General features: G+C 39.8%; 1 protein-coding gene across 7 annotated transcripts in view; it reads right to left on the reverse strand.

Moving 5' to 3' along the window:
* Positions 1-18,249, reverse strand: part of mon2 (MON2 homolog, regulator of endosome-to-Golgi trafficking) — a 165,089-nt gene that overhangs the window by 10,148 nt on the left and 136,692 nt on the right. For 5 of the 7 annotated variants that reach the window (XM_072268241.1, XM_072268239.1, XM_072268244.1 and 2 more), the window contains 5 exons: positions 16,842-16,859; positions 11,419-11,547; positions 7,927-8,117; positions 6,219-6,279; positions 5,950-6,073 (listed from right to left, as the gene is read on the reverse strand). In XM_072268241.1, coding sequence (XP_072124342.1) covers positions 5,950-6,073; positions 6,219-6,279; positions 7,927-8,117; positions 11,419-11,547; positions 16,842-16,859 — 523 coding nt within the window. The remainder of the gene's footprint in view (positions 1-5,949; positions 6,074-6,218; positions 6,280-7,926; positions 8,118-11,418; positions 11,548-16,841; positions 16,860-18,249) is intronic. The other 2 variants (XM_072268246.1, XM_072268242.1) reach the window with 1 other exon arrangement.

Here is an 18,249-nt window from a genome sequence, read left to right on the forward strand (position 1 = left end):
TTGTCTGCAAATTTGGCTACAAAGCCAATCAATTCTTTCATCCAAATCACTGACATACAATGTAAACAGCAGTCCCGACACCAACCCCTGTGGAACACCACTAGTCACCGAATTTGCCTCCTGTCAAAAATCCAAGTACATAGCAGCCACCAAATTCCCCTTTGTCTATCTTGCTTGTTATTTCTTCAAAGAATTCCAACAGATTGTCAGTCAAGATTTTCCCTTCAGGAAACCATGCTGAATTTAGCCTATTTTATCACATGCCTCCAAGTACCCCAAAACCACATCCTTAACAATTGACTCCAACATCCTCCCAACCACTGAGGTCAAGCTAACTGGCCTATAATTTCCTTTCTTCAAGAGTGGAGTGACGTTTGCAATTTTCCAGTCCTTGGGAACCATTCCATAATCTAGTGATTCTTGAAAGATCAATTTTCTTTTGGGATTCAAAATCAGCACCAAACTGATTTTCCTAATCGATCTGCATATTGAAATCCCCCATGACTATTGTAATGTTGCCTTTTGACATCCTTTTTCTTTCTCTATCTCCATTGTAAATTGTACCCTGCATCCTGGCTACTGTTTGGAGGCCTGTATATAACTCCCATTAGTGTCTTCTTATCCTTGCAGTTTCTTAATTCTACCCACAAGGAATCTACATCTTCCAATCCCATGCAACCCCTTTCCAAGGATTTTATTTTATTTTTTACCAACAGAACCACCCCATCCCCTCTGCCTACGTATCTGTTGTTTCAATACAATGAGTATCCTTAAATGTTAAAATCTCAACTATAATATTCTTTCAACCATGACTCAGTGATGCCTACAACATCATACCTTCCAATCTCTAACTGCGCTACAAGAATACCTACCTTATTCTGTTTACTGTGTGCATTCAAATACAACACCTTCAGTCCAGTACCTTCTGACCATTTGGGATTTTATCAAGGGCCTTGTAGAGAACATCCACTGCCTTGCTTTCATCAACTTTCCCGGTAATTTCCTCAAAACACTCTACAAATTGGTTAGATATTACTTACCACGCACAAAGCTATGTTGATTATCCGTAATCAGTCTGTCTGTCCAAATACTTATATACCTGATTCCTTAGAATACCTTACAATAACTTTCCCATTACTAATGTCAAGCTCACCAGCCTATAATTTCCTGGCTTATTCTTTGAGCCTTTCTTAACCAATGGAACAACATTAGCTATCCTCAAATGCTCTGTCATCTCACTTGTGACTAAGTAGGTTTTAAATAACTCTGTTAGGGCCCCAGAAATTTCGGCTCAAGCCTCCCACAGGGAACACGTTGTCAGGCCCTGGAGATTTATCTACCTTAATTTGCCTCAAGACAGCAAGCATCAAATATGATGACAGAATATAGTATTAATGGTAAGACTCTTGGCAGTGTGGAGGTTCAGAGGGATCTTGGGGTCCGAGTCCACAGGACACTCAAAGCTGCTGCGCAGGTTGACTCTGTGGTTAAGAAAGCATTGGCCTTCATCAATCGTGGGATTGAGTTTAAGAGCCGAGAGGTAATGTTGCAGCTTTGTAGGACCCTGGTCAGACCCCACTTGGAGTACTGTGCTCAGGTCTGGTCGCCTCACTATTGGAAGGATGTAGAAACCACAGAAAGGGTGCAGAGGAGATTTACAAATATGTTGCCTGGTTTGGGGAGCATACCTTATGAGAATAGGTTGAGTGAACTTGGCCTTTTCTCTTTGGAGCGATGGAGGAAGAGAGGTGACCTGATAGAGGTGTACAAGATGATGAGAGGCATTGATCGTATGGATAGTCAGAGGCTTTTCCCCAGGGCTGAAATGGCTAGCACGAAAGGGCAGTTTTAAGGTGCTTGAAAGTAGGTACAGAGGAGATGTCAGGGGTAAGTTGTTTTTTTTTTTAAACGCAGAGTGGTGAGTGCGTGGAATGCGCTACCAGTGACAGTGGTGGATGTGGATACGATCGGGTCTTTTAAGAGACTCCTGGACAGGTACATGAAGCTCAGAAAAACATAGGGCTATGGATAACCCTAGGTAATTTCTACAGTAAGGATATGCTCGGCACAGCTTTGTGGGCTGAAGGGCCTGTATTGTGCCGTGGGTTTTCTATGTTTCTATCTCCTTCTCTGTAATCTGTAGGGTCCATGACCTCACTGCTGCATTGCCTCACATCTATAAACTGTGTCTGTAAATACAGATGCAAAAAATCCATTTAAGACCTCCCCCATCTCTTTTGGCTCCACACATACAGCGTTGTGCAGAAGTCTTAGGAACATAAATATATTAGAAAACCTAGCACATTTATTTTTCCTACATTTACACACTTAGTCTCGCGGTCGTGGAGCATACGGATCCTTTCTTTGTAGAAGTCAGCATCTTGGACCTCCAGAAAGTGGTCCACAGCAGGGGTGATTGATAAGTTCGTGGCCTAAGGTAGAAGGAGATGAGTTATTAACTTCAAACTTTCTGCATTTTCACTCAAAGAGTTGAACTGCATGCACGAGAGTGGTATAACTCATCTCTTTCTACCTTAGGCCACGAACTTGGGCCACCTGGAGGTCCAAGACACTCTTGTTACATGCACGTGCAGTTCAACTCTTTGAGTGATAATGCAGAAAGTTTGAAATTAATAACTCATTTCCTTCTACCTTAAGCTGCGAACTTATCAATCAGCCCTGCTGTGGGCCACTTCTATAAAGAAGGGATCTGTATGCTCCACAACCGGTGGACTAAGTGTGTACATGTAGGAGGGGACTACTTTGAAAAATAAATGGGCTAGGTTTTCTAAAATTGACTCCTTCTGCCTTAGGCCACAAACTTATCAATCACCTCTCGTATTGCACTGTACTGCTGTCGCAAAATAAATCAAATTTTATGACATATCTGAGTGATGATAAGCCTGATTCTGAGATGGGTCTCTATTGTGGACTAATAATGGAAAGTTGCTAGGGAGAGGGGAATCATGGTTGGGAAAAGAGGAAGGGAGAGGGAAAGGAGTCGGAAGCACCAGAAGGACAATCTGTAATGATCAATAAGCCAATTAATGAGTCAAATTACCTTGCCTGGTGTCTCAGGGCTGTGTGTGTCTGTATTTGCACCAACCCCAAGCCACAACACTCTACCCTTGCCATTCCCAACATCCTTTGCTCTTGCCAGATTTAAAACTCGCTCTCCACTCGACATTAACCCCAACTCTATATACGTATAAATATATATGTGCCTAAGACTTTTGCATAGTAATGTCGATTACTGCTCTGATCTTCCAGAGGAGCAATTTTGTCCTTTGCTCTTCACATACCTGTAGAAGCCCTTAGGATTCTCCTTCACCTTGTCTGCTAAAGTAACCCTGTGTCTTCCTTAGGCCCTCTTGATTTCCTTCTTAAGTGTTCTCTTATACTCAACTACCTCATTTGCTCCTGCCTGCCAATAGCTTCTTTTTTTCTTTAACCAGGGCCTCAATATCGGTCGAAAACCAAGGTTCCCTAAACCTCTTATCCTTGCCTTTTATTCTGATGGAAACATACATACTCTGAACTCTCAAAATTTCACTTTTGAAGTCTCTCACCTACCAAGTACACCTTTGTCAAAAAATAACCTGTCTCAGTCCACATTTGCCAGATCCTCTCTGATGCCATCAAAATTTGCCTTTCTCCAATGTAGAATCTCAAACTGAGGCCCAGACCTCTCCTTTTTCATAATTACCTTGAAACTAATGGCATTATGATCACTAGATGCAAAGTGTTTTCCAACACAAACTTCTGTCACCTGCCCTGTCTCATCTCCTAATAGGACATCTAATATCACACTCTCTCTAGTTGGGACTTCTATGTACTGATTAAAGAAACTTTCCTGAACACATCTGACAAACCCGTTGCCATCCAGTCCTTTTACACTATAGGAGTCCCAGTCAATATATGAGAAGTTAAAATCACCTACGAACACAACCCTATTTTCTTGTACCAGCATCTGAGGGAGGGGTAAGGACATTTTGGGTCAAGACTCTGGCTTGCGAAGTTGCTGCACCTTGCTTGTTGCTCCAGCACTGGCAGTCTCCTGTATCTCTGTCACTCAATATTTTGGGTTCTAGAGTTGAAGATTGCTTGGGAGGATTTTCACAGCTTACACCTTGACGGTCAACAATACATGGTGACTAGCAATCAGATACTGGAAGTTGGACTACACATGACAATGCAGTTACTCAAAGTGGGCAAAAGGATATTAGAATTAATGTCTCTAGGATAATTAAATCAAGAGATCCAAGTTTTACACTTTGAGGATTGGGATCCAGAAAGAACTATAGGTCACTGAGGACAGGAGTGATTGCAGCAGAGGAGTTGTTGACAGGGAGAGAGAAATAGTTTGTGAATAAAGTATGGATTAGCACCAGAGGGTCTGAGACAGGTTCCAAGTCAAGTGGACTGTCCTTGTAAAGAAGAATCTGTTTGATTCTTGAACCAACTAGCACAATGCTAATCACTACAGTTTAACAACACTATGAACATTTTGAATTAAAAGACTTTTTTATTTGTTTTATTTGAATTTAGTATTTTCCATATTAAACTGTGTATAAAATTGAGTTCTGATGAAAGGTTGCAGCCCAAAACATTGTTTATTTCTCTCCATAGATGCTGCCTGACCTGCTGAGTTCCTCCAGCATTTTGTGTATGTTACTAATAATTTATGTTTAATACATTTTTCCTGTGAATGCTACTTAAATGATACTATTATGTTTGTGATGCTGCTGCAAGTAACAAATAAACTCTTCTCGGGCTTCCAACCAGGTACAGGTATAGCACCGGACTAAAAATATCCAGACTTCAAACCAGATGAAGATGGCAGAGTCTGTCGTCGAAACGTTGGTTATAATGAATACCTATACCCGGCTGGAAGCCCGAGAAGCATATATTCCTCATATATGCCGGGAAAACACTAGGTCCTTTTTTTGCTGCAGGTAAATTTTCCATCACAACTGTGAATATGTGTAGCTGTGCACATGATAATGAACTCAACTTTGACTGCAGTGTTATTTCAGTGAAACACTACATGCTTAAACTTGGTATCTGATAGGCTGATAAAGGATATCTTCAGATGCAAACTTTGATTGTCATCTTGATCCACAATTTACAAACTTCTAATCTTTTCTCCACATATTCTTCAGTGAAAATATCTGCAGGTCATTCTGTGAAGGCTGTCCATACACCCGTGGAGGTTTTGCTATTAATTTAATGAAACCCTTCTAGTACAATATATAAGAATTATGTCTATACAGAACAACTTGTAATGTTTTAAAAAATGCCTAATTTAAATGAGCTGTTGCAACAGTTGATCTCATATGTTCGAATTTGCACCTTTCCATCTTCTAGTGTGGAAACCTTGCTATTAATCAAGGAGCTAAGTGATCAGCTGAATATTAAAATTAAGATATTTCTGCCATCACTTTTTCTAATTTTATTTACATGAGATGATTTCTGTTTTTGCAAATTATAATTTGCTGTTGCATGGTATTTTCCTCACCAACTCTGTTCTCCCTGCTGCCGTCAGGATGGTGGTACAGGAGCCTTGGATCTCACACCACCAGGTTCACCCCTCAACCATCAGGCTCCTGAACCAGAGTGAAGAACTTCACTCACTTTCAAGGAATCTACAACAATCTCAATATTTATTAGTTATTACTATTATTATTATTTTTTTCCCTTTTTTTTGTACTTGCACAATTTCTTGTGTTTTGCACATTGATAGTTTGTCTTTGTGTGCAGTTTTTCATTGACATTACTGTGTTTCTTTGCATTTACTGTGAATGCCTACAAGAAAATGAATCTCAGGGTAGTATATGTGACATATATGTACTTTGATAATAAATTTATCTTGAACTTTTCCTGCAAGTTTTCCTCCAGCCACTAATCTGTTTCTGCCCAACTCATGAACACACTAACGATGCGGCCTACCTGTAAATGAAGTTGACTGAGAATGGATTGAACCTTTGTTTAGCATCGTCATTATCTGGCCAACAAATTCCTTTGGAATGAAGTTTGCATATGGCAATATATCTGTGCTAATCAGCTGCACGACCTACAATGAATTATAACAGCGGCATTATTGTATAGAGGTAAATGTCAATGAAATAGATGGTAATTGCACAGAAATTCTTTGTTTAATTTAAGTACAAATTAATATATTCATTATTTACCGCATATATAAAAACTGTTAAACTCACCTCAACGTCTATACTTTCATTTTTCTCAAATTCCTGAATAGAGAGATTATCGGGAGGTGAGCTGTGAAATAAAATTACAATTAATGTAACAATCCAATGGTCATTCAACAACTTCCTAGTTAAGGAGTTTACTTCAGTCTAAATTTGGATAGACAAAATGAATTCTGGAACAAGTTCGCTTTGCCAAGTTACGTATGCACAATATTTTTGTACCTACAAGACAAGATATAGGAGTAGAATTAGTCTATTTGGCTCATTGAATCTGTTCCACCATTTCATCATGGCTGATCATCTCCCTCTCAGCCCCAGTCTCCTGCCTTCTCCCCATATTCCTTCACACGCTGACGAATCAAGAATCTATCAAACTCTGCCTTAAATTTACATAAAAACTTGGTCTCCACAGCTGCCTGTGGCCAAGAATTCCACAGATTTATCAATATCTGGCTAAAGAAATTCCTCTTCATCTCTGTTCTAAATGGATGTCCCTCTATTCTGAGGCTGTGCCCTCTGGTCTTAGACAGCCCCACCACAGAAAACATCCTCTCCACATCCACCCTATCGACTCCTTTCAACATTTGATAGGTTTCAGTGAGATCCCCTCATTCTTCAGAATTCTAATGAATACAGGCCCAGAGCCATCAAATGCTCCACATATGACAAGCCTTTCAATCTCGGAATCACATTCATGAATCTCCTTTGAACACTCTCCAATGTCAGCATATCCTTTCTTAAATGAAGGGCCAAAAACTACTCACAATACTGTAAGTGAGGTCTCATCAGAACATTACATCCTTGCACATGTACACCTTTCTGTACAATTTGTGGTGCTACGGTAGCCTGTTGGTTAGCACAACACTACTACAGCTCAGGGCGGAGTTCAGACATTCTCCCTGTGTGTGCCTTAGAACATGGAAAACAGATCCTTTGACCCAAGTCATCTATGCTGACCAAAGTGCCTTCCTGAGTTTGCAAAGAAAGGTTTTATGAGAAGTGCACTAGAAGGTAAGTGGCAATGGCTAATATGAGAGGCCATACTATAGAGCTGTCTTTCTTTTTACACAGAGTAGTGAGTGTGTGGAACACAGTGCTGGGGTGGTGGTAGAGGCAGATACATTTAAGAGACTCTTAGATAGGCACCATGGATGATAGAAAAATGGACAGCTTTGTGAGAGGGAAGGGTTAGATTAACCTTGAAGTATGTTAAAAATCTGGCACAACATTGTGGGCCGAAGGGCCCATACTGTGCTGTAGTGTTCTACAATATGTTCTACGTTTAAGGTACATTAAATGAAGACAAACACAATATTTATCTTTAGTATGTTGGCTGACTATCAAAAAGCACCAGAAGACTTTCTTTATTGACACACAACATAGACTCTTTCAACTATGCATGTAGAGAAAAGATCAGATTAATATTTCATCCAGAGGATGATACTTTATGTCGAGCAGGACTCCTTGAGAAGAGCACCAATACACCAGCACATCTGACAAGACCATGTAGGACTACAAACGTGAGAGTCAGGCAACAGCCAGGTTGGTGTGGTCCAGCATCAGATCCAGCAAATTCATACACTGATCTAATATTATAGTAATTCATTTATACTGTTCATTATATTTACTATACTGTGTTTAATAATAACCTCAAGGACATGAAAAGCACAATATTTGTGAAACAGACCACAACTTGAGAAAAATTTTCTCCCTGCACCTTTTTGTAAATAAGAAGTCTTCGAAGGTATTTGATAACTCTGACCACATGGTATCAAATTTTCTTGAGGAAGCATGTTGCCTCGCAACTGGAAGTCCAATAGAAAGCACCTTCAGGAGGGAGGAAACAGCCATCTTCCATGTGGTTTCCGAAGGGCAGGCATACTTCAGGCTGAGTGGTATTCTTAAGGTCTAAAGGAAGAAAAGTGGAGAGGGGTAAATTCTCTGTGGAAATTTGATGCAAACCTAACACATTCTTGTTTTATTACAATTTTAAATTAATCAAGAGTGCCTGCAATGGGTAATAAAAAATATTTTTCCCAGTTTGACAAGATACTGTCAGCACAGATCACAGAAATTATGATACATGAAACAATTCAGTTCATTGTATCTGTGTTGGTCTAAAGCAGTACTCAATCCCACCTTCCAGATGCAGGCTGGTAGCACTGAAAACCATGGCTCCTCAAATACACGTCCAGTCACTGTTTAAATGTAATGAAGGTTTCTGCCTCTGTCGTCCTTACTAACAGTGAGTTCTAGACAGTTTACTTTGTTCTCCCCTCAATGCACTGTGCAATATAATCTGATCTGTATGCAAGGCAAACTTTTCAATGTGTCTCTGTACTTGTTCCAAATTTCTGAGCGAAATTCTTTTTCCTTCATTTACCCTCTAATCCTGCCACTGTTAAATGAAAATATATCTGTTCTATTTATTTTATCCAGGCCCCTCATCATTTCTTGCACTCCAATTAAGTCTTCTTTTCATCTGCTTTGCTCCTTAAAAATCCCTAATTTATCCAATCTTTCCCCACCGCTGCAATCTTTGGATCCAGGCAATAACTTGGTCAATGTCCTCTGCAACTTCTCTTGTCTGTAATTTAGTGATCAGAACTGTACATGTTACTCTTGTTATCTAACTAGTGGTAGCAACCTCAATACTCTGATATGCTATACCTTGTATAATAAAGGAAAGCATCATATAATGCCTTTATACCCAGCTTACTGATTTGCCCTGATAACTTTAATGTCAGCGAGCATCTACTCCAAGCTCCGTCTGTTCCTCCACAATACTTAATGTTCTACCATTTATCTACATTCCCTCAATGGCCCTTGTCAAAAGAAGCATGTACTTGTCAGAATTAAATTCTATTTGCAGCTTTCCTGGGTAGCAGAGTGGATAAACGTCTCTACCAGAGGAAGTGCAAGGCGCTCCTTTCCTCTGCTAGCCTGCAGGTCACTCTTGAGCAAGATGGTGGGTGGTCATTTGAGCTCTGGTGCATATCACAAGTTGTAGTTATGAGACCACTGACGCCTGTCTGAAGAGTATTGATAATGGCTAGGGTCATCCGTCTTGTAAATACACTGCCCAGGAGAATGCAAAAGCAAATCACTTCTGTAGAAAAATTTGCCAAGAACAATAATGGTCATGGGACCATGATCACCCATGTCATATAACCAATGAATGACCTTTCTTGCCAGATCATCTACACGCTTTCTTCTGCAACTGTATCCTTGACTTTCTGACTAACAGACTGCGATCAGTAAGGACAGGTAGCAACACTTCCAATACAATTATTCTCACCACTGGTGTTCCACAAGGCTACATCCTCAGCCCTCTACTCTACTCCATACACTCGTGTTTGAGTGGCCAGATTCCACTCTAACTCAATCCACAAGTTTGCAAATGATACCACTGTAGCGGACTACATCTTAAATAACGATGAGTCGGAGTACAGGAAGGGGATATAGAGCTTAGTGACATGGTGTCATGACAACAGCCTTTCCTCAATGTCAGTAAAACTAAAGAACTGGTCACTGAATTTAGAAAGGAGACAAGCTCCTCTGTACCTCAATGGTGTTGAGGCTAAAGAAATTCCGCATGTCCCCGTCGACTCTTAACAATTTATATTGATGCACCATAGAAAGCAATCTTTCTATGTCCCTTTCACCTCAGAAGGTTAAAGAAGTTTGGTATGGGCCCCCAAATCCGAAGAACTTTCTATAGGGGCACAATTGAGAGCATCCTGACTGGCTGCATCACTGCCTGATATGGGAACTGTACTTCCCTCAATCACAGGACTCTGCAGAGAGGTGTGGACAGCCCAGCGCATCTGTAGATGTGAACTTCCCACTATTCAGAACATTTACAAAGACAGGTGTGTAAAACGGGCCCAAAAGATCATTGGGGACCTGAGTCACCCCAACAACAAACTGTTGCAGCTGCTACCATCCGGGAAATGGTACCGCAGCATAAAAGCCAGGACCAACAGGCTCCGGGACAGCATCTTCCATCAGTCCATCAGACTGATTAATTCATGCTGACACAACTGTATTTCAGTGTTATATCGACTATCTTGTTGTACTGCTGCTTATTATAAATTACTATACATTGCACATTTAGACAGAGACGAAACGTAAAGATTTTTACTCCTCATGTATAAGAAGGATGTAAGTAATAAAGCCAGTTCAATTCAATTCTGTCTGGACCCACAGTAGCTTGGTATGGTAACTGCTCTGCACGTGACCGCAAGAAACTGCAGAGAATTGTGGACACAGCTCAGCACATCACAGGAACCAGCCTCCTCTCTCTCGACTCTCTCTATACTTCTTGCTACCTCAATAAAGCAGCCAGCATAATCAAAGACCCCACTCACCCTGTACATTCTCTCTTCCCTCCTCACCCATCAACATAACATCCTGCTCAAGGCCTGTTATGACTCTTGAAGGACCACTTTTTGATAAGATGGACTCTTGGCCTCATAGTCTACCTTGTTTTGAATTACACCTTAATATTTCAAAGTTCAGAAGTTCAAAATTCAAAGTAAATTTATTATCAAAGTATTTATAACCTCATGGTATTATACCTTGAGATTCCTTTTCTTACAGGCATTCACAGGAAAATAAATACTATATCATTTATGAAAAACTATACATAATGAAAACTGACTGACATCCAAAGTGCAAAAGAAGATAAATTGTGCAAATAATATTTTTTTTAAAAATAAATAAATAATAGAGAACATGAGTAGTACAGTCCTTGAAAGTGATTCTGTTTACCTGTACTGCACTCTTTCACTGGGTTTTACACTATTCTGCACTGTTATTGTTTTACTTCGTTCTACCTTAATGCACTGTGTAATCATTTGATCTTTATGGACAGTATGCAAGACAAACTTTTCATTGTATTTTGGTACATGTGAGAGTCATAATAAAGCAAAGCAAACCAAAGCTGAATCCACAACTTTTAAGGTATAGAAAGTCTCACAAGGGCCCAAGAATCATTCAAACCAATCAGTTTACAAGAGCTTTAGATATGCAAAACAATAAAAACTGAAAGCTGATTACTTTGCCCATTTAAAAAGTTACCTAAAGGCAAATAATTGTCTACATCGACTAGTTACCCACAAAATAGCTCAGGTTTAGAATTTCATTACAGAACACCCAAAATTAATACACAAAGTAATTATAAACCACTTCAACATAAATATTTTACCTTAATGATTTTCTGAAGCACTTTTTCATTTACTACAGCTTTGTGACAGGCTGTCTTCTGATATAAATCCACAACAACTTCCAGTGACTTTTCAGCAAACGGTACGTAATTCAAAGCTACCCATTCTGCCTGCAAGGAAACAGAGTTTACCATACATAAAACTCCAAACATTGCTGAAAATACAAACACTCCTGCAATTTGGTAGGTGCCTTGCAGTGAGGTGAACTGGTTATCAATTTAATTTTGCTGATTCGCATGCAGAAATCGCTGAAGAGATGGAGAGATAAAGAACCAAGGAGAAACCTCAAAAGTTTAAAGTTGCAGTATCACTGTTCTTCAGACATTTAGACCTTGAAATTTACTTTAGTCGGTGCCAAAATACAACTCCAATGTTTTCCTATACTATTTTTATTCCTGTAACATTATAACTACTAGATTTTAAATGACTTCCCTACAATAAATCACTTTAATGTATAATACTACTTTCTTCTGTGCTAGTGGCTGAAGTACTGTATTGTTCATGAATTTACCATTACGTCCTGTTCACTGTCCAAGCTGTCTGATAGTCAGTGCCTAAAATCATTGATAAAAGCACTCATCCCCTGATAGACCTCGATTCCCTCAAAACATTCAGAAAACATGTTTCTCTTTTGCTTTGACACATGATAATCAGAAACCATGATGAAAATAAGTCAATTATAGGGGAAACTGCACTCATTCCCAACAGTAAACATTATTATGGCAACAATGATTTAGCAGCTTGAAGCCTGTCTGCACTGCACCCCACCAGCGATGAACACGCAGAGTACAAGCTGGATAGCTTGGCTTTCACACATAAAATTCCATTTTTATCTGATATTATGCCAGATATAGGGTGGTGCAAGGAGGCGTAAGGCACTCCTTCCTTCCGCTAGACTGAAGGTCACTCCTAGACAAGTTGTAGTACCTGCTTAGCCCCCCGATCAGTCACGTGAAGCCATATCACAGGTCCTGGTTATGTGACCAGTGACGCCAGGCAGGCAATCTCTGAAGAGTACTGATGATGGCTGGGGTCACCCATCTTGCAAAGACACTGCCCAGAAGAAGGCAATGGCAAACCACTCTGTAGAAAAATTTTCCAAGAACCATCATGGTCATGGAAAGACCATGATCACCCTCCTCTACTGACATGGCACATATGATGATATGTCAGATAATGGCTGACATCCGGACCATACTGATACTGAAATGCTGAAAGGAGTCACGCTAGAGTTAATGTTTAAAAATGATTTAAAGATCAGCTTTATTTGTCACAAGTACATTGAAGCATACGGTGAAATGTATTGTTTACATCAACCACCAATACAGTCAGAGGATGTGCTGGGGCAGTACGCAAGTTCCTCCACACATCTGCTGTCAACCATAGCATGCCCACAACTTACTAAGCCTAGCCCATACACCTCTGGAATGTTGGAGCACCTAGAGGAAACCCACGAGGTCATGGTTAGATTGTACCAACTCCTCATAGACAGCAGTGGGAATTGAAACTGGATCTTACAGCTACTGCTGTAAAGTGTTATACCAGCTGCTACTATTTTGTGCTGCCTTGTTTTTTCCACAACAAAGCCATGCAGTGAATTGATCAATATCACAAACATACAAAGGGGTTTGGACTGTTAGGGTTCCCTGCTGTAATATGCCTTTTGAAAACTGAAGGTAAAAACCATCACCTGCATTTAGTATAGATAATCAGGTTCAACTACAGTGGATTCCAGTTAATTGGGCCATCGGTTAATCGAGGCAGCCGCTTATTTGCGACAACTCTTAAAGACCAAAAGCTAATCTTGAAAATAGCTGGTATTCCCTCCATTTATTTGGGACACTGTGCCGCTTAATTGAGACTCCATAGATTGTTGCCGAATGATTTCTAACTAGCATCAGATGTGTGAACTTGTGTGGCTGTTATACACTACACCGAGCCTAGAGCTTACAGTTTTAAAATAGCTTCAGATACTTGTGTTTGCATTGAAAAAGCAGTGATTTTCTTCACCGAAAGTTGGCAAGAAATAAGCAGTAAGACAATTCAGAACTGCTTTGCTCTCTCCGATTTCAAGCAATCAGGCTTGAAGAAGCCAGAAATGGCCAGAAGTGAAAATGAAATAATTTCACTACTTCAACAAGTTAAGAATTACAAAGAATTTGAAGGTATTGACTCATATTAAACGTTACAATGAAAAAGCAGAGTTGGAGGATGCAATCATCTAAAGCCTTGTATGAAGGATGAACATTATTTGCCTTGGTGTCTGCTCTGATTTTGTTCGTTTACAGTCAATCAAAAGAATGTGGCAGATGATTCCTCCGTTGATAACTATTGAAAACTAACTAGCACCGTAATATGTATGGATAGTGTTCTAATTTGCTCTGTATTTAATTTAAATACATAACTTGTTGCTCAGTTAAAGGGTAGTTTGTCTTATTTATACTTTTTAAACTATTTCCATAACATTTTGGTTAATTGGGGCAGCTGCTTAATTGAGCCATAATTCACTGGTCCCGATGTGTCCTAATTAACCGGACTCCACAGTATTGGTACGTAGCAATCATCAGGATAACTTTTATGAGCATTTAATAATAGTTGTTTTGCCACCTGACTTAAAGAAAACACTGACCTAACCATTGCTGTTGATGAGTTATAGGAGATCCTCAGAAATGTGAAGATAAACTCTTAGTTCAGCAAAGGGCTGGACTATCAAGTTTTAACACTTGGTAGCCTGTAAAGGAAGTCAGTCATACCTGGTCTCTTTCTTTACACGTGGAAGACTACTGTGGTCTCCATGAGTTGTTCCCTAGCAGCTCATTTTGAGCACACCATCATGTTGGGCACATCTCAAGACCCTGTTGTTTCAACTCAGCCTTAACTACCTGCAGCCACGTCAGCAGTGGTCTTCCCTCAGTTCAACTCCTCCTCTGTGGAGTAATGATGACCATGATGCACAGGGCTGTAAATAAGATCATTTGAGGTGACTACACAAGGAACTGGGCAACATATGGTTGCCAGCTACATACAGACACCTTCTGGCAGTTCAACTGTTCATGAGACCACATGATTGGCAGTATACTTGGTTCAGGAACAGATAACAGCTCTCCTCGTTGAATGTGCCAACATACTGAGCACCATCTCCAAGTTGAAGCAGCAACCAGGCAGAAGGCTTCAAGGAATACAAACTCATCATCGTCTCCAGGTACCAACACTATAATCTCCTAGCAAAGGACTGGACCAGGAAGCTAAATGCTAAGCTCTCATGATGAAACACACCAATACAATGAAGGGAGTTAGTTTGTTAAAAGGTTCACTGAACTCCAGAAACTTCTGTTTTTTTTGAGAACCAGTTTTCCCCTCTGATTGACAACTTTCTGGTGAGATGAAATCCAACAGCATTTTACTCAACTTGCCATTCTTCATGCGTGAAATACAAGAAATGTGCCAGACAGCAAGTACAATGCACCAAAAGGGCACCTTTCCAATCAGGTAGAATTTCCCACCGATCACACCAGGAACATTATGCTACAAACGTGAAAGGTAAATGGGGGACTAGAGGACAAGAATAAGAGCCCAAATGCAACAATACCCGAAAGTAACATAAAATGCAAAGATGAAAATGAATAATAATAACTGGTTTACTGAGAAATTTCAGTGATTAAATTGAGTCAGAATTGCTTGCAGAACCAAGAGTAAACTTTCATATTGTCACTCAGCCCCTTGTTTAAGTAATATTACATGAAGCTTGGAGAATTATGCTCAGATCTCATCACCTCATTATAGGGAGGATGTAGAAGCCCTAGTGGGGATGCAGAGATTTGCCAGAATGCTACTGGATTAGTGAGCATGTCTTATAGGAGAGGTTGAGCAAACTAGTGATTTTCTCTTTGGGGTGAAGGAGGATGAGAGGTGACTTGACAGAGCTTTTATAAGATAAGAGGCACAGACAGAGTGGGCAGCCAGCACCTTTTACCCAGGGCAGTAATAGCTAAAATGAGAGGGCATAAATTTAAGGTGACTGGAGGAAAGTTTAGGGGAATGTCAGAGGTAATTTGTTTGTTTTTTTTTGAAAACAGAGTGGTGAGTGCCAGGGCTTGTAGTACCGTCAGATACATTAGGACATTTAAGATGAAAGATAAATGGATGAAAGAAAAATGGAGGGCAATGTGGGAGGAAAGGATTAGGTTGGTCATGGAGTAGGTTAGAAGGTCAGCACAATATTATGGGCTGAAGGGCCTATAATGTTCTACATAATCCCTATCTAAAGTTTATTGACAGTAGTTTAACCGCTTGGAGCATTGCGTGCAGTTCTGGTCACCACATTACAGAAAGGATGTGCAGGCCTTGGAGAGCTTGCAGAAGAGGTTCACCAGAACGCTGCCCGGATTAAAAAGTACTAGCTATAGGGAGAAGATGAGCAAATGTGGAGTGTCAGAGACTGAGGGCAGACCTGCCTGGAGTCAGTTGCCGGGGAAGTGGCATAAGCAGATACAAAAACAATGTTAAGAGATACTTTGACACATGAACAGGCAGGGAATTGAAGAATATGAACTACCATGCAGATAGATGTACATTTTAAATTGATGTCATGGTCTGCTCAGACATTGTGGGCCAAAGGGCCCCTTCCTGTGCTGTATTGTTCTATATGTAACACATACAAAATGTTAAAAGAACTCAGCAGGTCAGGCAGCACCTATGGAATCGATTTTTCAGAATGAGATCCTTTAACATGACTCCCCTGAAGAAAGGGTCTCAATCTGAAATGTTGACTGTTCATTCCTCTCCCTAGATGTTGCCTGACCTGGTAGTTCCTCCAGCATTTTGTGTGCGTGTTACTCTGGAATTTCAGAATCTGCAGAATCTCTTTTGTCTGTGTTCTATATTTGTTTCTCTGTGAAGAAAGGCTCCTTTTTTGAATCCTTATGGAATTCCTGCAGCTCCTTGGCCATTCGGACAGCCCCATTAATAGCAACTGAAGCTGAAAGAGTTAACTTTTGGAGGGGTGGCATCCAGAGTATAGCCATTAGCTCGTGCATGGACCAAATGGATAACTAACTTTCAGACACACTGTGGCAAGTTAGGGTACAGCTGAAAAATTCCTTACTGTAAGTGCTTCAATATATGCACCTCAACATGAAGACACTTTATTCTTTTCCAGTCATTAACAGCATGAATTAACTGGAAAATCATAGAATTAACAGGATGACCTGATTTTAGATTAATGGAATGAATTTTAATTGGATCATAAGAAAAAGGACACTGCAGCTTTAAGTCAGAAAAACTAGGAAGCAACGAGTTGTGTTAATGGTATACTGAAGTGTAGCTTGCCATGCGATTTAGAATATTCTAACGCCAGTCTGAACAGGGTCAAATTAAAATAACCTACTGGAGGCTTGAAACTTACCGGAGCAAATAGCTGAATCTATTACATATCCATCAGGTACAGAAGCAGCATCAACGGAATAAAAGAAGATCATAATCAGTATCAACACTTCAAAATGTAAACTAGTCACTTTGTCACATAATTTGGCTACTGCAGGCAATGCAATAGCATTTCAGTTTATTAAATTTGGCTAAATGAAATGGTCGCTTAATTATTTTCCAACCTGAATAAGTGGTCCTTTAGTATCAAAGTCTCTCTCAACTTCTAAGCTGCGATGTGAACATACAGACTAAATGTAGACTGGGAGTGAAGGTGAGAGAAAGACCAGAGGAACATGTTCTGCAACCACAAGTCAAGCAAAAATAGCTAATGCCAGTAATTCCCCTTTTGTCTGTCAACATAGGGAAGCTGGGAAATTTTAATTAATGTTAAAAATGAATTATTTTTTCTTTATACTGCAGAAATTATTCATTAAAATCTTGCAATTAAGTAACTAAAAGTGTAATAAATACTGCCTTTATTTTCTATGATTAGATGAGAGTGTCTAAATAGATGAGAGTGTCTAATCAGTATTCTTGTCAAAACAACGCCAAGTTATGAGTAATTATTTGTCAGGAAATTCACTGGGGTATTTTTCTAATGCTCTCAAATTTTGGTAGTAACTATTGAAAACCAGTGATGACTTAGAAAATTATCTAACTTGGGCTGGAGCTCCCAAGTTTGGTAAAATTGTAACATTACTACGCAAAATCAAACTGCTGAGTATAGAATCTCTGGTAGGGAATACTGACCAAATCTTTTACGTACTAAATACTAAGTCCAACAGCACGCCCCACCCACTTCGTTCCTCAAATCCATTTCACTCACTACACAGTATCAGGCTTGCCTTATAGTTCTGGGCTGACCTATAGTCACTGTAATTGCTTACTTACACTAGAATTGTTTAATAACCTCTCATAAAAATGCTGTTTTTTTATTGCTAAGAGTATTATAAATTTGATTCGAATACCATCTAAACAATCACATAGCAGTTTCAAACGCATGCAATGGTATTGAGAGCACAGTAGTTAATTGGTTACACAGTTGGATGACAATAAACTCGAACTTGAGTTACAGAAGTGACTGTAAATGCAGCCTTACCCAAATTTTCCCCATCCTAACCCACAGATATTAGCTTCCTCTATACTGAAATAAGCCAAATCAGTACAGACTAGTGGCCATCAATTTGTAATTCCTGCAATGCACAACTTTATACATGCTCAACACTGCAACTGCTTGATGTGCAAAAAGTTTAAAATTAAGCTTTGGTTAATGAGCTGTCTGAATATGCACTTCCTCTTTACCCATGTTACCATTTTGAATTCCATCAATGTACACTCAGTGGCTACTTTATGAGGTACTTCCTATAAAGTGTCCATTGAGTATATGT

The sequence above is a fragment of the Mobula birostris genome, chromosome 9 (genome assembly GCF_030028105.1).
Source record: "Mobula birostris isolate sMobBir1 chromosome 9, sMobBir1.hap1, whole genome shotgun sequence".
Taxonomy (NCBI): domain Eukaryota; kingdom Metazoa; phylum Chordata; class Chondrichthyes; order Myliobatiformes; family Myliobatidae; genus Mobula; species Mobula birostris.